The sequence below is a fragment of the Lissotriton vulgaris genome, chromosome 10 (genome assembly GCF_964263255.1).
Source record: "Lissotriton vulgaris chromosome 10, aLisVul1.2, whole genome shotgun sequence".
Taxonomy (NCBI): Eukaryota; Metazoa; Chordata; class Amphibia; order Caudata; family Salamandridae; genus Lissotriton; species Lissotriton vulgaris.
The window spans coordinates 66,533,599-66,553,251 of NC_141698.1; the positions used below are offsets into that span (position 1 = coordinate 66,533,599).

At 48.1% G+C, this 19,653-nt stretch overlaps 1 protein-coding gene across 1 annotated transcript in view; it reads left to right on the forward strand.

Moving 5' to 3' along the window:
- The first annotated feature begins 6,176 nt into the window (after positions 1-6,176).
- PKD1 (polycystin 1, transient receptor potential channel interacting) overlaps positions 6,177-19,653 on the forward strand; it is a 410,044-nt gene continuing 396,567 nt past the window's right edge. Inside the window, exon 1 of the mRNA XM_086940492.1 lies at positions 6,177-6,574. Coding sequence (XP_086796618.1) covers positions 6,333-6,574 — 242 coding nt within the window. The 5' untranslated portion in view covers positions 6,177-6,332. The remainder of the gene's footprint in view (positions 6,575-19,653) is intronic.

Below are 19,653 nucleotides of genomic sequence, written 5' to 3' on the forward strand. Positions count from 1 at the left end.
ACTACACTGCTACATATATCCACCCACACACGTCAATAGCTCTTTGTTATACTACACACCTACATGATCCACCCACACACGTCAATAGCTCTGTTATACTACATGCCTATATTTATCCACCAACACACGTCAATAGCCTTGTTATACCACACTGCTACATGTATCCACACACACCCTTCCTGACCCTTTGATGTTTACATGCACTCAATTAAATTAAATATATCTCTCTGGGCGCTGGGGGCATTGGGGGGCATTTGAGAAAAAAAAACTTCAAAAATATATTTTGCAAAAAAACACAGACAGCCAAAATGTTGATCCCATATAGCTATCTCTCTACAAACAAATGTAACCTAACTGTACTTTTTAAATCCAGTCAAACTCCTCATGTACTCTGGGGCTGTGTTCATCTGGGTTCTTAACTCCATCCCGGCCTCGTCTCAGAAGTTGGGGCAAGTGCTGGGCAGCTGAATTAAGCACAGGTCAAAAACGTAACAGGGAGATAGATACCTAGGCAAGTTCAAGATAGTGTTGCGTTTTATTCCGGAGTCCCTGTTTTGGCCCAAAATGTTTTCAGGGTACGTTCTCGTCTTATAAGAATTGAATGAAATCTTTTGAACATAAAAAGTCATTATTTTCATGTGTTTCTCTTTACATGAACCTTGCGAGCTGCTTCAGCCCTGGCTCTGCGTGCCAAAGGTGTGTTAGCAGGGGTTGGAACTTGGCACTGGAAGACACCGTTGGGAGCTAGGGGCCAGATCTAGGTAAATAGCATTTACCGATTCGAAAATACCGGATTTTTCCGATTCAGTATTTTCGAATCGGTAAATGCTATGTAGCAAATCATTCGGTAAAAATTACCAAATTGTTAAGATTCGGTATTTACTGAATCGGTATTTAACTACTCGGTAATTGCCATTCATTCCTATGGGCCTGGAGGCCCATAAGAATGAATGTCAATTACCATGGGGCATATGCATCAAAATTCGGTATTCCATGTTCTTAATAGCGAAAAATAAGGACATGCAAACCGCGATGCAGCAATGAAATCGGTATTAATTACCGAATCTGTAAAATTCGGTATTATATAGCGAAAGTACGTTAGCGAGACTAGCAAATACCGAATTAGCAAATACCAGCAGCAACCAGGACTAGGCAAGCAGGTCAAGATGGGGAAGGAGGCCCCCCAGCAGGGAAAGGACACACACAGGAAGAGAAAGCGCAAGTTTTCAGATAAGGAACTCGAAATCCTGATTGAGTGTGTAACCAGCAATAATGACAAACTTTTTGGGAAGTTGTCGCTGAAGGTGCCTGAGGCGGAAAAAAGAAAGATGTGGCTGCGCATCAAGGACAAGGTCAATGCCTGTGGATTCACCCACCGCAGCATTGACGATTTAAAAAAACGCTGGTATGACCTGCGTAAAAGGGCCAAGGAGAGGATCGCTCAGAGGGTCAAGGATGCTGCAGGCACAGGTGGGGGCACATCCAATGTGACACCGAACACAGCCCTGGAGGGCCTAGTGGAGTCTACTGTAGAACCGGAAGCTGTTGTGGGGGTCACACACCTGGACACCTCTGGTGCTGCGGAAGGAGGACAAGGAAAGATGCATGGCAGCGTAGCAATGCAGCGTGTAGTCAATCCCTGACCACTCCCCCATGCCAGACCCAGTGCACATGTAGCCGTGCCTAAAACACATACCCTCACCACAGTGTTGCAGCGTGGGAGTTGTAGTCAATACATGAATGAGTGCATGTCTGACCCCAGAGGTGAATGAAATGAATACAGCAGCAAAGGGCCAAATGTCTGTCCAAATAAGAGCTTTATATAGAGACAATAATGCAATATCCACATACAATAACTAAATATTAACTATGCACTGTTTCACACACAGATGCATCCCCCATGGATTCAGACGACAGTGGCCGCCTCGTCATCTCTGAGACACCCGTGTTGACCGATACGGAGTGCTCACAGGGACATGAAGCCATGTCCTCCCCTTCACCACCACCGTGGACAACACCTCCACCATCCATGCCGGCAAAGACACCACCACCACCACCAGTGCGGACAACTCCGCAGAGCCGCAGGGCAGATGTTCTCTCCCTGCACCAGATGGAGTCGGAGCAGAATACAGCACCCCAAAATGTCCCACGCCAGGCTGTCGTCACTCCAACCACCCAAACAGAAGCACGTCAGCGTGTCAGACAGAGGGCTGTGCCCCTGGGTAGGGCAGCAGCAAGACCAGTGGATCCGTCCGAAGGGTACGGAGTTGTTGAGACCCGGGTGATGCGTGTCCAGCGCCTGCAGGGGAGACACATGGGTGCAATGAAACTCACCATGACAAAACTGCAACAAATTAGGAAACATGACTGACGCTGTGCATGAGCACACCACAGCCGTAGCTGCGGGCAACAATGAGATAAAGCTTTGTCTGCAGGAACTGACACGTGCCGTAGTCACAGGCCAACAAAGTGAGCGCCAGAGGCACAGGCAGATCATGCTCGCTGTAAATTCCACCAATAAGGCCATCACTAAGCTGTGCAACAGCACAGCTGTGCTGTCCCGCAGGTCTGTGTCCCTGCAAGTGGACCTAGGGCATTATTGTGGGGATGTGGCAAGGGCCCTTGAGAGAGTGACCACTGCAGTGGAGCAACTGCAGCTTGGGCCAGCCAGTGTCAGCAGTGTGAGAGTGGATGAGGGGAGTGAGGCAGCCTCCAGTGTGAGCAGCGTCTCCCTGCCGGAGACCAGCGGGAGGAGGCGCAGTGTGCACAGCCCAACAGCCACTGACACCCATCATGGAGATGCGGAGGAGTCACGGGACAGGAGACTGGGGGTACGTGGCAAAGGCAAGTAGACATGTGGCAAAGTCTCACTATCCATGGTGACGTAACCATGGGCCAGCTATAGTGCCACAAGCATCACCCGTGTTGACAAGGGACAATTTAAGTTTAACTTCTACTGCAGCTGCATCATGTTTGAGTTACATATTTCGGCACCAGTCAGGTGTTCATGACCATTAAACCCTTCCAAACCAGATCATGCTGTCAAGGCACTCTCTTACCTGTCTCAGAAATGATGCAGTGTGATGTATGTCCGCCTCCGTTGCCCTTCTGTTGTGTTGGGCACATGCGCCTGTTGGTGTTGGGGGGGGGGGGGGTTGCTGTGCACATGGTTCATCCTCTCCGTCCACCTCTATGGGTATCCCCCTGCGGGTGGCGATGTTGTGCAGGATGGCACAGACAGCTGTGATCTGGCAGAAGGTCACTGGGTCGTACTGCAAGGCACCTCCAGTCTTGTGCAGTATTCGGAAGCGACTCTTGAGGATGCCGAATGTACGCTCCACCACATTCCTTGTGCTGATGTGTGCTCTGTTGTAGCGCTGCTCTTGCGGTGTTGCTGGGTTGAGGTGGGGAGTGAGTAGATACTCACGCAATGCGTAAGCGCTGTCACCTGCAGGATGGGGAGAGAATGGTCATCAGCATGAATGCAATGATACATGTGGGGATGGAGTGAACGATGTTGCATCAATATGTACCTAGTAGGTGTCCCTCTCCAAATTCACTGTTGATCAGGCGCCTGTGGATGCCACAGTGATGGAATATGTAAGCGTCATGTGTGCTCACGGGGAATTGGGCTACAAGGTCCGTAATGATGTACTTAGCATTGCACACAACCTGCACATTAATAGAATTATATGACTTCCGGTTGTGGTATATGTATTCGGTGGCTGATAGAGGACAGGTGGGGACATGCGTGCAGTCAACACACCCTATCACATGGGGGAATTGTGCCTCCTGGTAGAATTCCCTTTTGGTGCGGGTCAGCTGCTGGGGGGTTGTGGGGAAGGTGATGTGGCGATTTATGAATGTCAGCATGGCCTCTAGGAACCAGTGGAAGAAGCGCGATAATGCGCTTTGAGACACGCCTCCAGTCTCAGCTATTACCCCCTGGAAGCTTCCAGACACCAGCAGGTGCAAGCAGCATAGGACCTGGACATGGGCTGGTATGGCGTTGGTCCTACGGGTCTCGTGCTGCAGTAATGTTTCCAGATCTGCTTTTAGGCGCATGATCATGGCACGGTTGAGTCTGTACTTATCGTACACCTGTTCCTCGGTCTGCCCCAGCAAATTGATGCGCACCCTGAAGACCCTGTCCTGGATCATCCTCCTGCGCTGAGCCTGGGCGTTGATCCTCCTCCTCCTAGCAAGCACGTAGAGGGCAGCCATTTTGGAAGACTTGTGGGGTTTCCCAGGGCATTTGTGAAGGGTTACTGATTGTCAGCAACTGCTGCGAATTAGAAAAAAAAAAAATCCTATCCTTCAAATAACTTTACCTCCTGTTTGATATTCCCCTTATTTTACTCATGCTAAATAGCGATTTTTAATTTTTTCGGTATTAGCGATTTTTCATGCATTCCATTGCGATTCTTTATTAGCGATTCGGTATTTCCGAGGTCAGCTTGGGTGTTCGTTATTTCCGATTGTCTGATTTGCGATTCGGTAATTTACCGAGGGGATATTTTTAGCGATTCTTTATTTTTTAACGATTTGAGGTTGATGCATTGCATTTTCTGGTTTTGAGTTCGGTATCGGCCTGTTCTGGTTTTGAGTTCGGTATCGGTCTGTTTTACAGATTCGGTATTTTAACAGGAGGTATTTTGCTTGATGCATCTGCCAGCAAATCGGTAAATACCGATTCGGTAAAAGGGGGAAAACATTGAAGGGTGGCAGGGTGTCACTTTGACACCCTGTTGCACCCCTCAATTGTGTATGGGTGCACATGTTGCAGACATACATGCCCTATGTCTGCAACATGGCACTGAAGCAATTTGCATAAAATTGCTTTTTGGGGTGTTTTCGTTATTTACCACCAACTTGTAGTTGGTGGTAAATAACGAATCCTAACATGGGATAAGCACTCATTTAAGTGCTCCCTACATTAGGTCTTTCGGTAATTTACTGAATCGGTATTTAAGAAATCGGGAATTTACCGATTCCTTAAATTAGTTAATTTTCGACCCCTATGTCAGAAAAGCCTATTACCGGTCGCTAACGGCCGAAATTCATTAATTACGGCCGTTACCGACCGATAATAGCCTTCCTACATCTGGCCCTAGACTTCATTGCACTTTGGTGGCACAAGCAGAGATCGGTTGGTAGTGGGTGGCACATTGTAAATGCTTTGCACAGGTTGGCATAGGTGGCACTGGTGGGCACCGAGGGACAATTGTTCCCCTGAGTGTCACCGGAGGGCCCTGTGTGGCATTTAGTGAAACTAAAGTGCACTGGGTGGCTCCGGGTAACATCGGGTGGCATCCATAGGCACGAGGTCCCACTCTGTGCAATTGTGGTCTCTAGCTGGCTCTGCTGGAGTCTGGTGGGCATCGGTGGCACTAGATGTCACGGGTGGGCATAACTCACTCTGTGGCACAGCTTTGGCACAGGGAAGTCACCGGTTTGCTCTTGGTGATAAAGGGGCAGTCGCGAGCGGACAGTGGTGTGCTATTTGGGGAGATGGCGCTACAAGGGTGAAGTCACTCACTATCTAGGTTTAACAAACGAATATGTGATGGTGCTGTAAGGTGGGGAGAACCACTAGTATTCCCAGATTTATGCAGCCTATGCCACACTTTCAGTACAAAAAAACAATGGCCCCAGCAGCACACATCAAAGGGGAAGACAGCTGTAGCCACAGTAAGTCAATAAATTATAACAAGTATTCGAATACGCTTCTTTTGTTCTTTATTCCACTTTTTGTTCCTTGGTTTTCTGTATATACCACAGGTTACATGCCATACAGGTTTACAAGCCAACGCGTGTTTCGTCGCCAGCAAGGGGGTCACCCCGCGACTTTTTCAAGGCTGAATCAAATACGGAATACATAATCAGCAAACAAGTTGTTCATGGCGCAAACTAATGCAACAGGATTGACCCAAGTATGAAACAACCATCCGGGAAGTGAAAGCCGAATAAGCCAAAAGGAGACAAGGTAACAATATTGTACCCCCGGCCTGGTATTTCACGCTCTGTGCCGAGGGTGCTTCGGAGGGGTTGGGGCATCTCAATTCCTGGCAGAGAGTGAGCCGTACGCGTGTGTTCATTTCCTCCCCGGCCCGCTCTCTGGGCCAGGAATCCCCCCAGCGCCTCCGGAGGGAACTGCAGGAGACAGAAAAAAAATCACACACAAAAAACTCTGCTGGAAAAGTTGAGGGAAAGAAGAAGCAGAAGGGGCAGAGGGGGGCACCTGGGGGGGAACTGGAGGCAGAGGAGGCCGACGGACGCCGGGCTGGGGGGCGACGCGACTAGGGGCCATGCCAGGCAGCAGCGGGTGAGAGATGCGACCTGGAGCTGGGCAGCTGCCTGCACCGGGGGAACATGGCGCCCGCTCCCTGCCCTGGCTGCTGCTCTGCCTGCTGCTGCTTCTGCCCGGGGGCGCCCGGGGGTGCCAGCCCTGCCCGCTTAACTGCACCTGCGGCCTGGAGGGCGGCTGCGCCCTCAACTGCTCCGGGGCGCTGCTGTCCGGGCTCCGAGGGGCCGTGCCCGAGGATCTGGGGGTGCCCCCCGAGGTCACACGACTGTGAGTACCAACGGGGTCTGAGTGTGGAAAGGGGTGGCGGAGGTGGGTGGTGGGCACTGTTCCGAAAGAAGGAAAGGGCCGTCAGCGGTGCGTGGACCTCGGCGCCCCTGTGCGCTGTCATTGGACGTGTGTACCCATGTTTGGCGAACTTGAGGGGCCCGGATGGATGAGGGTTTGTTGGGTGGGTGGGGGCTGGGGGGTGGTGGGGCCCCTTCTGTTTTGTGATCGGCACCCGGGAGGTTCCTCGGTGTCTGTTGTGGTCCCACCAGAGGGTCTCTGTGTCCAGCCCTGGAGGTGTATCGGCCGCTGGGAATGTCCCACGCCAGCATCCGTTATCCCAGGGCATTCATTGGCCGAGCTCAGTGCAAGTGAGACCGGGGCGAACGGTACTTTACGGACCCCAAGGTGACCCCCGCGAGGCATCTGGGTGTCACTTTCACGTTCTGTGGTCAAGACACGAGGGGTGTGGGGCGCAGGGACTCCGAGCCCACCCACCCAAACCTCGAGAGTAACACAGATTCCCACCCAAGGGTCTCGGGTGAAGGGTCGTATGTCACGTGTTGGGGTGCTGTCTGATATCTGGGTGCTGCTTTTCTGGGACATTTTCCTATTTTTTAGATTCATTTTTACCAGCTCCGACTTCATAGCTTCGGAGCGCTTTGCAAGCATTCTTGAAAGTAGTTTGTGTCTGACTGCATAATATGTGCGACTACTGAAAAAGATTCAAGTGCTGGCGATCAGGACAGAGCTGTCTGGGTCCCGGTGCCCACATGTTGATGCCAACCTTGCCTGCCCGTGAATCCTGCCGTGCCCTGGCAGGGCTGTGGGCAAGAGGCAGTATTGGAAGAGGGGATACTGCGGCCACTGTTGACGTGCCTGGCAGCGCTGTGAGTGGGCATCAGTCCGGGGGCAGGAGGGCTGGTTACACGATGAGGTACATGGGCAGAGCTCTTTGCAGACACCCTCTGCGGCACACGGCGATTGTTCCAGCTCAGCATTGGGGGAACTTTGCCAAAGCTGTGTTTACCAACACGGCTGCAACAGGAGTGGGTGATGCTCGGCATTGAGGTACATCAGAGGAGCCGCCTGCGGCCACCTGTAAATGTGTGTGTGGCAGGAGTTGTTGCTGCTTAGCATTGAGGTGCATCACTTGCGCCAGATGTGGGCACCTGTAAATGTGTGGCAGGAGTGTGTGCCTTGAGGTGCATCAGCAGAGTCACATGTGGGCACCTGTAAATCTGTGGCAGGAGTGGGAGCATTGAGGTGCATCAGTCGATCCACCTGCGGGCACCTGTAAATGTGTGTGTGGCAGGAGTTGTTGCTGCTCAGCATTGCGGTGCATCACCTGCGCCAGATGTGGGCACCTGTAAATGTGTGGCAGGAGTGTGTGCCTTGAGGTGCATCAGCAGAGCCACATGCGGCACCTGTAAATATGTGGCAAGAGTGTGTGCATTGAGTTGCATCAGCCGAGCCACATGTGGGCACCTGTAAATGTGTGGCAAGAGTGTGTGCATTGAGGTGCATCATCTGAGCCAGACGTTGTCATCTGTAAATCTGTAGCAGGAGTGTGTGCATTGAGGTGCATCAGCAGAGCCACTTGTGGGCATCGGTGAATGGGTGTCAGGAATCGGCGCTGCTCAGCATTAATTATCTGAGCTACATGTGGGCATCAGCACAGGAACAGAAAGTGTCGTTGCTGCTAAATATTGAGGTGCTTTGGCAGAGCTGTCTGTAGTTCCTCGGCACCGCAGAGGGTGTGGCATAGGGGTGTGACAAGCTACTGAAAGCTCGAGTCGGGCTCGGGATCCTCTTGGAACCTCGAGCCCATAACAAGCCGAGCTTCCATCTGGCGTCTACCTGCCACCCCCTTGACCCCATGAGGTGGGCATGTAACCTTAGGGCCAGAGCTGCAGACTTGAGACCTGCGAAGCCAGGTTCGAGTCTCGGCGTCGGCGTTACGACCTGTGATTTTGGGCAAATTATGTAATCTTCTCATGCCTATAAAAATGAACCTACGCCTAATGTCATTGTTGAATTTAGAATGCATTGCATTTATTTTGTGTATATTTCGTATTGACATTGGATTGGAAAGGTTTTCTTTCACTGTGTGATTCCTGGCGAATCACTCCTCCAGGAGCCCTTGTGTTTCTGAGACTATAACAATCTGGGCCACTGCAGGGCTTACATGACAACTAGCTTGCCTGTAGTTGGCTAATGATTCAGTCTTAAAAATATCCCTTTTAACAAGTGCTTCGCAGTGCTATAATGTGTTGTATTATTGTCAAAGTTTCCACTTATTAAACCATTAGACTTTTTTTTTTAATTTTTGATCCTTCATTTTTATAGCATTTCAATTGATGAGTGTTGTATAATTTACTTAGCACACATTTCCAGGGCTCGGCTCGCGCACGGGCTCTCAGAGCCGAGCCAGACCCTTGGCTCGGTTCCGCTCCCCCTGTTATTGTGTGTTGGTTCACCCGTCTCTAGTGTTGCAGCCTTGCACTGATGTGCATTTTCAGAGCTGCGTGATGACTACCTGGCACAGGTTAGCAGAGGCCTGGGCACCTTGGCATCGAGGTGCCCTGGCAGGGCTGAGCCCTGTACTGGAAGAGAAGCGATGCCGAGAGTCCAGGATTTGAACCCTGTCTGCCGAGAGTCCAGGATTTGAACCCTGTCTGCCGGTTACGTCACACCGACTCAAACGGACTCTTCCACATGCGAAGCTGTTCAGAGGGAAGTCGGGCTGTTACCAACAGGCACGCATTGGGCGTGAGGAATGCTATTTCTGCCACAAGTAGTCACGCTGCATGCGTGATTCACACACAGTGGTCTTCAGCCTCCCACCACGGAGCGGGCCTTATTGCCCAGAAGAGTTACCCTCACCACCAAGGGCCACCAGGCAACCATGGAGCGGATTTTAGTACTTTTATGGTCAGAATTTGTGTTACCTACAGAAAACTCAGAGATATTGCACTCTCCTCCCCTTTCCCTAGCGCCAGCGCAGAATTTTTCTGCCCTGCGCCATAGTGCGAGGTGTGTGTGAGAGAGTCCAGCAAAGGTTTTCTACTGGAAGGGTTCCCTTCCAGTACACAATATTATGTTAAGACATCTTCTAAAACGTTTCCTACTTTGTATGTGTGCTGTACAGTTCAGCAAACATGAAAAGTCGGAATAGAAAGAAGAAATGAACATGCTTTGAAAGGTGATATTTTTTTTTAAACTTATCTCACATTTTTGGTTGATCAGGTTTTGGTCAAAAAGTGTGGTTGATTGTATGGGAACACCCATGTAACGCCCCTCGACGCTAAGTAATGAAAAGCAACGCTTTGATCTACTTAGCATTACTTTTAGTCAAGTTCCAGCACAAAACAAGTTTTGCATTGGAAAGTAAATAATACAAAAAATACTTTGGGGCAGATTTACTAACCCCTTGCGACACTTTTACGCTGCCGTTGCGTCACTTTTGTGACGCAGCGTCCTCGTAAACAATGCGCCACGTTGCGACATATTTACAACATGACGCATCTAGCAAGATGCGTCATGTTGTAAAGCTCTGCGCTACATTATACCTACATCAGGTATAATGTATGCAGAGTGTGCGTTCCGGGGTAAGAAAGCATCGTAAAAATGACGCAGTGAAATCTACAAGATTTCACTGCTATGACGCCACTACGACAAAACCTTACGCCTGCTTGAAGCAGGCGTAAGGAGTGACGCAGCACAATAGAAATAGGCATACCTGAGCATTGCTGGAGTTGCGTCTTGCTTGCGACACGACTCAAGCAATGCGTTGCCTTTACGCCAACAGATGCATCACGCATCTGTTAATCCTTGTGCCACGTTGCGCCCCATTGTAAATGCGACGCATCCATGGTGGTGCAAGGGTTTTTTGCGTGACGCAAATGAACTGACGCAGCTCTGCTAATATGCAGAGATAAGTCAGTTCTTGTAAATTTGCCCCTTTGTGCTGGTTTGCGTCACTTTTATGACGCAAGCCCAGCGTAAAATGTTAGCAAATCACCTCCTTTGTTTTTATCTCGTGCCACCCCCGTCCGTCCCCTACTACTCGCGTCCATGGTGGGTCTCGAACCCGCAGCCCTACTCACAGAATGACCCAGCCACATCGGCCTGAAGCCATGTTGTGTTAGCTCACAGCCTCTCTGACTTCACCAAGGAAAAAAGCCATCATTGAAAAATCAATTCGGCTCCCGCAGAGATTTTCGCGCTCCTGGAAGCGTTGGGAGAATGCGCTCCTGCCGAGACGTTTTGCTTTGAAAAATAACGGCTCCAAACTGTGCCCTGTAAGAATTCGAGGAATGGTCTCGGAGGAGGACTGATTTAAATATTTATAAACGTGGCGAATGTGTTCTTTGTGTTGGCTTGTGCCGTTGTGGTTCTGTTTTCCTATTTTGTGGTCAAAACATAGAAGGGTCGTCCAGTTGTCCTGTTATGTAGGTTTGTAATTGTGTGAATGAATACAAAGTGGTATTATTATGTTATGTCATGGGATGTAGCTAAACGAGATTATGTTTGTGTCTTGTGTTACGTTATGCCATGTTGTTACGTTAAGCTACGTCATGAAGTTATGTAATTAGTTATGTTATTTTATGCCGTGTCATGACATGACATACTGTTATGTTATGTTGCAATGGTATGCTTCGTTATGTTGTCCGGTCGTTAAGTGATGTTATGTTATGCGTCGTGTGTTATGGTCGTTCATGTGGTTAGGCGATGTTATGTTTATATTTAATGAGATTACAACGTTATTTTAAGATATGTTAGGCTACGTCATATTGTCATACAATGCCATGTTTTTATGTTATGCTGTAAACGTATGCAAATGTATGTTGTGCTGTGTTGTTTACGCCATGTTATGTAATTTAGTGGTTAATTCTTTTTGTCTGGAGTTACGTTATTTCAGGTTCTTAGGTTATGTTATGTCATGATATGTAATTAGCGGTGTTATGTTATGTTGTTATGCTGTACCATGTTGTTATTAGCTGTTTTTATTTTCTGTTGCAGTGGTATGGTATCTACGTTATGTTGTGCTATGCGGTTTACCGTCATGTAGTTATGCTGGTATTTTGGGCTATGTTGTGTTAGCCACATTGTTGGATTGTGCTATGCTGTCCTGCTATATTTTGTCATGCTGTGTTATTTTATGTGTAGTTGCGTAGCATATCACCGCCATTTAACTCGTCCCTATGTGCTATCGGTGTCAAAGGTCATGCGCCGTTGCGTCCATGCGCTAACAGTGTCAAAGGTCATGCGCTGTTGCGTGATGTAGTGACATCAGCACAGGAGTTTCACAGTAAACGCAGTGATGGCTACGCTGCGTGCTGGTGCACGAGTATTGCACAGATGGACTTGTGCACGGGTGTATAATGTCCAAGTGCGTTCCTGCATTATTTGTACAGTCCAAAGTAGCTTCCATTGGTGCAGTAGGCGCAGTGGCACCGGGGCCAAGGGGCCTGAGGGGCCCACGCAGCCCTGATTATTGCTGAATTTCACCATTCAAGCAGCATCTGGGGGGCGGGGCATTTCCTGCCTTGCACTAGGGCCCATCACACACTGGCTGCACTAGGGCAGAGTGTGTGGCAGGCTTGTAGGCCCAAGGCAAAAGGTGAAAGAAAGTACTGGCAAAAAAGCTCCAAAGGTAATTCACATGATTGAGCATTACTAAAGATTTACTATCATTTGGAGAATCGTAAATCTATACTTAACTGTGTGCACTTATCAACATTTTGGGAGCAATATTTTGATGGAATTATGTTTCTGTAGTCAACATTTCAACATACATAAATGTTCCATTAACTTCAGAGAAATACAAATGACATCACTTCCTGTGGAGCTCCATATGGTGGGCGTTCTCCTGTTGACTTAGATTTACACTCCCCGGTTCTACGTCCTGTGAGCACAGGGCGAAGAGGTGTGGCGCTGCGGCCAGGGCGACTGACTTCGGAATCTGGGGATCACTGTTCGGTGCCGGCAGCAGATTAGCCTAGCTTGCTTAATCTTCCCGACGGACCCCAGTGCCTCGAGACCCTTACGGGTGATTGTTCGTGCTTTACAAATGTGAATTATTATTATTACTTTGGAATTACAGCCCCCCCGCCCCCCAACGACATAGGGGCACTACTCCTTTTCTGCATACGTGCACCTAGCCAAACCCAAAGATATTCTTAGTAGCCGACACCAGAGCTGCCGGGGTTGCTGAATCCCCAGGTCCCCCTTTCTTGACTCCACCCCAGACCTCTTTCTTCCACCACCCTGCACTTCCTTACTCTGCCTCTCTCTTCCCGGTTCTTATTCATTCCTATCTCCCCCATTTGTCAATCATTTCTCAACTTTCTCTTTCTCCTTCTCCCTCCTATTTTTACCTTTCCCTCTTTTGCTCTGTGTCAAAGTCTGATGATGAAAAATAAGTCCTGGTCCCCGAAATGAGTCGGTGTTCCCCAGCAGCAAACAGCAACACACTCCAAGCACTGCCAGCTCTACAGGAGTTTCCGCCTGAGCCTGCCTTCCCGCAGTGCAAGCATCTGAGCCAGTGGCCCATGGTCTTCAAAGCAAAACAAGTGTGTGTCTGGCTAGGAAATTGGGTGGTTTGGCTATGTGGTGGTGCGTGAGCAGCGGCCATGTCACCCCTTCTTAGGGATATACCAGTAGGGGTGTAGCTTCAGGGGGTGTTTGGGGTGTAACAACCCCCCCACCAAATAACTGCATTCTTGGCTTGGTAGTTGGGTCTGGGGACCCAGGATCGGGTCTGCTATGCCTGTGTTGGTTTTTCCCACTTGTTTAGTTGGGAAATATGAGATTCGCACCCCGTGAATCTCACCGTGATTCGCTACACCCCTGTATACCAGACCCGGATGGGGCAGTGGAAGTGCAATGGTTTGTTATGGGTCGTTGCATGACCCAAATTCCAACCTCAGGGTTTCCCTAGCTAAACAGGAAGTGGTCAACCACCAAGGGTGGGGTGTGTGGCTCAGGCCTGGCGCAAGGCATGCAAGCATTGGTCAAAAGCCTTCAAAACCGGAGGTTGGTTTGGAACAGCAGGAGTGGGGATCTGTTTTCGCAGCTGAAAGGTTGTCGGTGGGTGTCATGGTGACAGGGTCCTTGAAGAATTCTCAGCAAAAAATAAAGCACATTCCTGGAAACACAGAGTGGAAGAACATTCATTTTAAGCAGATTTAATCAGTGCATATAACAATAGCTAACTGTAAAGGCACAGATGAATCTCATGAGAAAATTCAACTTCCTTGTGACAAATGAATCAACTTTTTGGAAATGTCTGCTACCTGGAAAGAAAACATGCACGTTTTTACCCTTCAGTCAAGGTCACATCACCTAAATAGCTGGGGGTGACTACAGTTGGTCTGTGACAAGGGCTGGAGCCATGCCAGGTTTTCCGTATTTCCACATGAGATACATTTAGATTTTAACATACCACGCAGACAATGCGAATTACTGGCGTGTATCACTACGCCGGGGAGTCTCGATCGGACAAACGACGGAAATAAAACACCACCTGTGGATCCTGCAGGAGACCTTGTTTCCACAAGAAAATGGACCATTCAGCCCTAACTATTACCTAAGTTAGACCTGCGCCTCCACAACAGAACCTAAGTGCAGCATCAAGGTAAAGAACCCAACTGATACATATGGGCGGCTAGATATCGGGATGTTGTGGGATCCACCTTATTCACCATAATCAACCGAACTACAAGTGGACCTATTTAAGGCATAGCTCCCATGTTCATTAGATACTAAAGAAGTCGTGGGACCCCGTGGTACAATACTTAAACATCCTCCAACTGAGATACATCTAGAGATGTCATACATGAATGTTATGTGAGGCCACACTATCAAGAGTGATTACAGTAATTATTGGAGCTATACAGAACTCCTGAGGAAGGCATTCGCCGAAACGCGTTGATTGGATTGATTGGTTCTGTATAACTATCATTTGTGACTGTATCTGAAATTGTACTGTATTTATCTAATGGTTGAAAGAACATATATGTAAATGATTGAAAATCCTTCAACACTTGGGAGATTGTTAAAAGACAAGATAATAAACTGTACAAAATAATCATTTTAAAAAGGGGAAAAAAAGAAAGGAAGAAAAAATTTATATAAAGAGAATATTTTTTCATAGAAAGTTTCTATGTTTTAATTAGAAGTGTTCAACGTATGGGTAGTTTTTAAATGTATGCTCAAAACCTGGTGCTGTGCTCTCTTTTCTAACACTGGGGCTTTATTTAGCCTTTGGTGGTTGGGACACTTCCTCAAGATGTGATAGATGTCTTCTCGGCCATATTACAAGTGCCATAGGCTACAATGCACTTTTAATACAGCGGACAGGATATCCGCTACGTTTCTGATGGCGCGTCCCATCTGCCAAACAATATATAAGGCCCTGTGTTTTGAAATCAGAGTATATACATTAGTTTATGAGGCCAGGGTCAAATTTTAATTGTACTGGTGACATTCATGTAACATGCACATTTTGCGTTAAATGGAACACATGAAGTTTCAGAAAATTTCAAAGTAAGCAACTACAGGTCGTTTTTTTGTTGTTGCACAAAGGAGTCTCGGTTGCATGAAAAATGTCTGTCATTTTCCTCTTGAACCAGTCTCCTGGCAGTATCTCAAAAACGTTTTATGAAAAGTGTGCAAATGTAAAAAAAACGACTTTTCTCTTTAAAAGCGTAATTTTTTCAGATTTTTTAAAGAAATTTTGTGAAATGTCATAAGAAATTAAGCAGTTTCATGCTCCCCCATTGTTTTTGAGATTTAAAAAAAAAACAAATCTACTTGCAAAGCAGTCGATGCACAATAAACAAAAGGCCTCTACCGAAGCCTGAGCAACGCAGAGGAAGGATACCTTCCCAATCATCTAGCCACAAACTCTTAGGAACCTGGGACCTGATTTAGAGTTTTAAAGATGCAAATCTCTGCCAAAATGCATATATCATAGTTTCAGACTGTGCACAAGTGGGCAGTCTGACTCCTGTTTCACAGTTCTACTACTCTGTTGAAGTCACCCAAGTAGCTCTCGCCAATATTAGATACAGGATTCATGAAGACATCTGGAGAACTCAACACTACACCTAGGACCCCAGTTGTCACCTCCAAACTGAATAGTGTAATCCAGAGATGGCCTCCATAATTGTACACATAATACCATTTGTTATTTCCATACTTGGATTTTCAGTCTTGAAATATGCTACTTCATATGTGGTCACAAAAATTTGAGGTAATACTCCAGTTGTATCCTCTGAAGTGAGCACAGCAATGTAGATATGGCCTCCAGAATTGACTTTTAGACTTCAGGTCTTAAGTTAGACATCAGGTCTAAACTAGACTTCAGGATTAAACGTTGACTTCTGGTCTAAGTTTACCTTTGTGAATCAGGCCCTTAGACTTCAGGTGTAAACTTAGACTTCAGGTGTAAACTTGGACTTCGGGTGTAAACTTAGACTTTGGGTGTAAACTTAGACTTCAGGTGTAAACTTAGACTTCAGGTGTAAACTTGGACTTTGGGTGTAAACTTAGACTTTGGGTGTAAACTTAGACTTCAGGTGTAAACTTGGACTTTGGGTGTAAACTTAGACTTCAGGTGTAAACTTAGACTTCAGGTGTAAACTTGGACTTTGGGTCTAAACGTAGACTTCAGATCTAAGTTTGCCATTGTGAATCGGGCCCTTGGATCTAGAATGTAGTGTTTTACTCCAGACGCTTGCCAGAGACCGAAATACACTACTTCAGATGAGACCTTTATATTTGGACACAACACTCCAGCAGGGAATCTAGAATTAGCCACAACATTCCAGGAATCTTCACAGGAAACGCATCCAATGCTCCAGATGAAGCCTGCTAAATCCTTAACCGTATTTTCCATGTGACCTTGGAAATGTGCACAACATTCTAGTCGTACCTTTCTATACAGGATTTAGTATTCCAAATGCATCCTCCATGACTGGAAACATAATCCACTCTTTGGCTCTAAAAAAAAGACACAGTTATCCAAAAGTGAAGGCAGACCATGTCAACGAATTCAAGGTTTGTCATCCAGAATTGGATACAATACTTCAGATGCAGACTTCAAATCTTGGCCAAACCATCATAACTTTTGATAATATCTCAGGTCTAGAGGGTGGAATCGTTTCGTTTTCCTGTTGTGACCTTCTGAGCTGTATACAGTATTTTGGATGTGGTCTTCAAAAGTGTCTATAATACCATATAATTCAATCCAGAACTAGAGATAAGATAACGAAAAACCAAAGGTGATGATGGACGGAGCGTTGACAATACAAACACTCACCCCCAGTCAACTGATCTGGGTTTAATCCATTACCGTTCTTTAGCTCACGCCGCCACCCCAGTTCAGACATGGCCATATGCAAATCAGTCTGACCCTGTGCCTCATGGGAACAGTCCAGCCCGAACTGCCAAGCCATTTCTTCCCTGGACCGGAATCAAGCTACCCAGGACCGATTTCTGGCATTACAGCCGTCTTCAGCCGGGCTTGCTTGACTCCAGTGGCAAAGTGAGCAAGAGACTCACGTCTGAGCATACCCTGCCAACTTAGGGCAAACAAAGAAAAATTAAAGGTGATGATGGACGGAGCGTTGACAATACAAACACTCACCCCCAGTCAACTGATCTGGGTTTAATCCATCACCGTTCTTTAGCTCACTCCGCCACCCCAGTTCAGACATGGCCATATGCAAATCAGTCTGACCCTGGGCCTCATGGGAACAGTCCAGCCCGAACTGCCAAGCCATGTCTTCCCCTGGACCGGAATCAAGCTACCCAGGACCGATTTCTGGCATTACAGCCGTCTTCAGCCGGGCTTGCTTGACTCCAGTGTCAAAGTGAGCAAGGGACTCACGTCTGAGCATACCCTGCCAACTTAGGGCGAACAAAGAAAAACCAAAGGTGATGATGGACGGAGCGTTGACAATACAAACACTCACCCCCAGTCAACTGATCTGGGTTTAATCCATCACCGTTCTTTAGCTCACTCCGCCACCCCAGTTCAGACATGGCCATATGCAAATCAGTCTGACCCTGTGCCTCATGGGAACAGTCCAGCCCGAACTGCCAAGCCATGTCTTCCCTGGAGCGGAATCAAGCAATCCAGGACCGGTTTCTGGAAATACAGCCGTCTTCAGCCGGGCTTGCTTGACTCCAGTGGCAAAGTGAGCAAGGGACTCACGTCTGAGCATACCCTGTCAACTTAGGGCGAACAAAGAAAAACCAAAGGTGATGATGGACGGAGCATTGACAATACAAACACTCACCCCCAGTCAACTGATCTGGGTTTAATCCATCACCGTTCTTTCGCTCACTCCGCCACCCCAGTTCAGACATGGCCATATGCAAATCAGTCTGACCCTGTGCCTCATGGGAACAGTCCAGCCCGAACTGCCAAGCCATGTCTTCCCTGGACCGGAATCAATCTATTCAGGACCGGTTTCTGGCATTACAGCCGTCTTCAGCCGGGCTTGCTTGACTCCAGTGGCAAAGTGAGCAAGGGACTCACGTCTGAGCATACCCTGCCAACTTAGAGCGAACAAAGAAAAACCAAAGGTGATGATGGACGGAGCGTTGACAATACAAACACTCACCCCCAGTCAACTGATCTGGGTTTAATCCATCACTATTCTTTAGCTCACTCCGCCACCCCAGTTCAGACATGGCCATATGCAAATCAGTCTGACCCTGTGCCTCATGGGAACAGTCCAGCCCGAACTGCCAAGCCATGTCTTCCCTGGACCGGAATCAAGCTACCCAGGACCGGTTTCTGGCATTACAGCCGTCTTCAGCCGGGCTTGCTTGACTCCAGTGGCAAAGTGAGCAAGGGACTCACGTCTGAGCATACCCTGCCAACTTAGGGCGAACAAAAAAAACCAAAGGTGTGCTCAGACGTGAGCCCCTTGCTCACTTTGCCACTGGAGTCAAGCAAGCCCGGCTGAAGACGGCTGGAATGCCAGAAACCAGTCCTGGGTAGCTTGATTCCGGTCCAGGGAAGACATGGCTTGGCAGTTCGGGCTGGACTGTTCCCATGAGGCACACGGTCAGACTGATTTGCATATGGCCATGTCTGAACTGGGGTGGCGGAGTGAGCTAAAGAACGGTGATGGATTAAACCCAGATCAGTTGACTGGGGGTGAGTGTTTGTATTGTCAAAGCTCCGTCCATCATCACCTTTGGTTTTTCTTAGAGATAAGATAACAGCAGACTCAGAACTGGGCGCCACATTCCTCGGTGTGCAGATGCAATTTTGATGATTTTCCAACATGAAAAAAGTAACCCTGATGAAATCGGACCGACAAAACTACATGTTGGATTAAGGTCAAAATGATGTAATAACCTTTGCAAGAAAATAGTATGTTTTTATGGAAAAGGTATATGTTATTAGGAGAAAGGTAAGAAAGTAACAGGGGGAGGATGTAGAGGAAGGGGAACTAAGATGGGTAAAGAAAGTAGTAAAAACGTAGGAAAAAACGGGAAGGTGCAAGGCAGTAGTGGCCGGTAATTTTACCATGGAGTTGGTGGGGGGGGCACACATGCACACATACACACTCACACCCATGCATTCACACATACACACACACACACACCATTCACGACACTCATTAACAAATACACATTACACATCCATTCATACAGACCTGCAGACGCACACAGGCATGCGCCAAACAGAAAAAACACATACAACTTACCTTTGCTATAGAGAGGGAAGCCTTGGAGGTTCCAGGAGGGTTGGAACTGCTGCCTTCCCTCATTGACTGACCTTCGTTCAGCCAGTGAAGGAAAGCAGCAGTCCCTCACTCACAGAGTGGGATGGGGTCAGCTGAGGTGAGTGAGACAGCTGACCCCACCCCACCCTGTGGAGAGGTGTCACTGATTGGCACTTGGCCATGGGCACTTCAGAGCTAAATCTGAAGTGCCCAGGTCGGAGCCCATCAGCGACATCCCCCCCTTGAGGTACTTTTGCCGGGCTGAGGAGGTCACGCCCACAGGGCTGTTAAATCCTCAGTCTAGCGAAATTCAGCTCAGGCAGCCAG